The 3,735-nt window shown below is 40.3% G+C and overlaps 1 protein-coding gene across 1 annotated transcript in view; it reads left to right on the forward strand.

Moving 5' to 3' along the window:
• rnf130 (ring finger protein 130) overlaps window positions 1-2,104 on the forward strand; it is a 10,127-nt gene extending 8,023 nt beyond the window's left edge. Inside the window, exon 8 of the mRNA XM_035669012.1 lies at window positions 286-2,104. Coding sequence (XP_035524905.1) covers window positions 286-398 — 113 coding nt within the window. The 3' untranslated portion in view covers window positions 399-2,104. The remainder of the gene's footprint in view (window positions 1-285) is intronic.
• Window positions 2,105-3,735: the final 1,631 nt, after the last annotated feature.

Consider the following 3,735-nt stretch of genomic DNA (forward strand, 5'->3'; position numbering starts at 1 on the left):
TTAATTAAACGAGGCTTCGAGGCAAAGTTATAAATGTAAAAAATGTTTTAATCAGAGTTAAAATGGTGAGTCATGATTTCACTGAACAGAAAGTTCAAGTTATTGAACACTGACCACATCCTGCCCACTGCTAGCTGTTACTAAACAACTGATTGAATATTGTTGTATGACTAATATTGTGCATATTATAGTGTGATTTTATCTAAACAAAAACAACAATAATAATAACAATAATTGATAAATAATGTGTTTTTGTTTTAAAGTGGCTGTCTTGTTTCTCCTCAGGCGGCGGCCATTTCTTTAACAGGAACTCGATGTCTCCTCGTAGCGTCGTCTGTGAGATGGAGCTGCCGGACATCCAGGCCTCACTTGACCTCTACGACGACAACAAGTCCTGAGGCCCGTTGCCATGGTTATGATCCCCCTCCCACCACCACCACCTCCACCGACTGATGGACCGATTACCTTTTATGGACGCAGAAAGTGTTCCTGTGTTCCCTGTCTGGAGGGGGATCCGATCTTTTAAACATTACTTCATGTTTTTATTTGCCCTAGAAGAAAAAAAAACTTTGGAGGACTTGGAGCTGGTAGCTGGGTCAAATCGTTAAAAATATGTTTTAAAACAGAGAACTGAACTTCAGATCCAAGTCCAGCCCAGGAACCAGAACTGGGTACCTCTGGTAAAACTGGAGGTAATGTTGTTGAGCACCCAGAAAAGTTCCTGGAGAAGTAAAAGCGCCCTTTGTTCTTGGAAAACTTACGGAATTTATTAATTATTGGAAATGTCCTGAGTTCTTAAAAAGGTTCCTGAGTTTTTGTAAAGTTTCAGGGCTCCATACAAGAATCCTGGAACAGTTTCTGAGTTCCTTAAAATGCTCCTCTACAAAGTTTCTGGATTCTAAGATGTTGTATAAAGACTTTCCTTAGTTTCAGCTTCCCAGACTCCATAAAAAGGTTCCCTGAAACATTTATTGGATTCTAATAAAAGCTTTTGGAAGAGTTTTGCAGATCCTAAAAAGGTTCCTTGGTTCTGGAAAAAGTTTCTGTAATACTTATTCAAAAAGTTTTTAACCCCTTAAAAGGACATTGGGTTCCTGTAATGCGGTTCTGTAAATGTCCCTAAGGTTCTGGAAACATTTCTGGGGTACTGGGTTCTTGCAGTCCTTTGTACCTAAAAAAGGTTCCTGGAAAAGTTCCTGAGTGCCTAAATGTTTCCTGGAAAGGTTCTTAAAATGGTACCTGTGTTCCTGGAAAAGTTCCTAAAAAGGTTCCATGGTTTCCTGGAACAGTTCCTGAGCTCCTAAAAATGTTTGAAAACATTTCTTCCTAAAAAGGTTCCTGAAATGATTCATGGGGTTCTGAAAAGGTTCCTGGAAAAATTCCTGAGTGCCTAAAGGGTTCTTGGAAGGTTTTTTTTTTAACCTGTGTTCCTAGAAGAGTTTCTAATGTTCTCAAAAGGTTCCATGGTTTGCTGGAAAAGTTCCTGAGCTCCTAAAAAGCTTTAGGAAACATTTCTTCCATCAAAGGTTCTTGAAATGGTTCTTGAGGCTTCAAAAAGGTTCCTGGTCTAAACATACGTACCTGAGACTATCCTACCTGAACCCAAATGGATCTGAGCAGAACCAGAACCCAGAAAATGTTCCTGTGTTCAGTGTTTTCTGATGTTCTATGTTCAGTCAGTCGTAACTCTGTAACCCGACCCTCTGAGTGGCTGAATGAATATTACGTCATTAACAGACTGGATTCCTGTCAGAGTCGGGAGTCCGTCTGAAGACCTTGACCTGGATCAGAACTCCTTGACTGTAAACACTGACTGAGCTGGTTCTCCTGTCTATCATGAGACAGGAACCAGGACAAGAGGAACCCAAATCCTTTCTGGAGGAAACAATCATGTGAACATTAAAGTGTTAACTATCCTGTAGCTGTTTCTCTATAGAACAAAGAGACGTTAGATTTAAAGGAACAGTCCAACATTTCAGTAAACTTCCTGTTCTCTCTGCTGGAGTTCTACAGGGAGGCGTCCTGGGTCCTCTGTTCTTCTTCTTGAACCTTATAGAGATGTAAAGGAGCCCATCAACATGTATTAAACACTGTTGTTCTTTTCTCCAGTCTCAGATGAGTAGCCTAGCTTAGCAAAGAGTCTGGCAGCAGGGGGAAACGGTTAGCACGGTCAGGCTAGCTTCAGATAAAGGTCAAATTAACCCTAATTTGTATCTGGTTAGCTAAAGGCTGGTCAGCAGTCCATCCTGTAGTCAGCTGGTTAAATTGACAGAAGGTCCCCAGGCCTGTGAGCCAATGAGATGAGAGTGAAGTCACTTCCTGTACTGACAGAAAAACCCAGTAGGTTCACTTTCATCAGGTTTTTATTGCTCAAAAGTTTCCATCCAAATGAAAACTCAGTCAGGAGTCAAAGTTTGATTAATTGGATGATAACAGCTGGTTGAGATGATGAGGTAATTAAAAGAATCAGAAGAATCAGAAAAGACCTCCAGTCAAAGGTCAAATGTGATGGAAATCAGACACATGGTCAGTCTCCTCATCGCTCCACACAGACACAATGTTTTCAGCTCTTCATTTTAAGGCTGCAGTCACTAAAAGACAGTTTATTGTTGAGTCTCGTTCTCAGGTTGTCAAAAAATGATGCTTTGGGACCAGGGAATGATATTCAACATTTAACTATCTTCTCGGCTCTGATTGGTTAAATCCAGATATTCTGATCCATTGGGACCGTATGCCACAAAGCTTATCAATTCCTTTAATCAATGCCGGCATTTGTTTGTCTGACAGTTGCACATTGTAAAACAATGATGTCAAACTCATGGATCAGCTGCTGGAAACTAGTAACAAGAAGGATGCTGATGGTGGTGGAGAGGAAGAAACGGCCCAAAGTGTGGCTCCATTTTACAAAGAAACTCAAACTACAAGCTAGTTCCATCTGATCTTTATTGGAGCACAGAGCAGGAAGTGGCAGAGTTTAGGAAGGGTCAGTTACTGTCCGCTTCAATTAATCTGCTGATTATTTTCTCCATTGTTTGGTCAGGAAACAGTGAAACATGCCGTTACAGTTTGTTGACCAACAGTAATTGGTCAAAAAACATAAAATCTGACACCTGAAGATGCTGAAACCATAAAATGTCATCAATCAATATTCAGCTGTTACCTGACAAACATAAAGTTCAAACTATTAAGTAACTGAATGTTGATCCATTGTGTTACTTAAAGGTGTAGGGAATGTGACGCTCAGGTGTGTGATGCTACCTGCTGCTATTCTGTCTGTGTTTGCTGAAGTGACGGACTGCTCCTTTAAAGTGTATTAAACAGCTTCTGAATACTCAGCGTGTAATAATCAGCTCCAGTTACGGGGCTCAATATATAAACAGCATTATACAATCTATAACCTGACCGATCGATCAATATCTATCTCTGAAGTGACCTGAACTCGTCCTGATGGAGTCCTGAGGACCCGTCTGTCTGTCTGTCTGTCTGTCTGTCTGTCTCTGTGTCACATGGTACTGATGATGATGATAATGATGAAGATGATGATGATGATGATGATGACAATGATGATGATGATGAAGGAGGATGTCTGTGATGCTTTCAGTTCACTGTGTCTCTTACTGCCTCAGCATTAAAGTGTCATTATTGCCTTTAATAGGTCTCACTTTATTTATACAGTCAGTGGTATTAATACACAGTGTGTACGGATATACACATTAATTAATAATAATAATAATA

Source organism: Morone saxatilis, unplaced genomic scaffold (assembly GCF_004916995.1).
Source record: "Morone saxatilis isolate NCDOM2014 unplaced genomic scaffold, NCSU_SB_2.0 Contig22, whole genome shotgun sequence".
Lineage (NCBI taxonomy): Eukaryota > Metazoa > Chordata > Actinopteri > Moronidae > Morone > Morone saxatilis.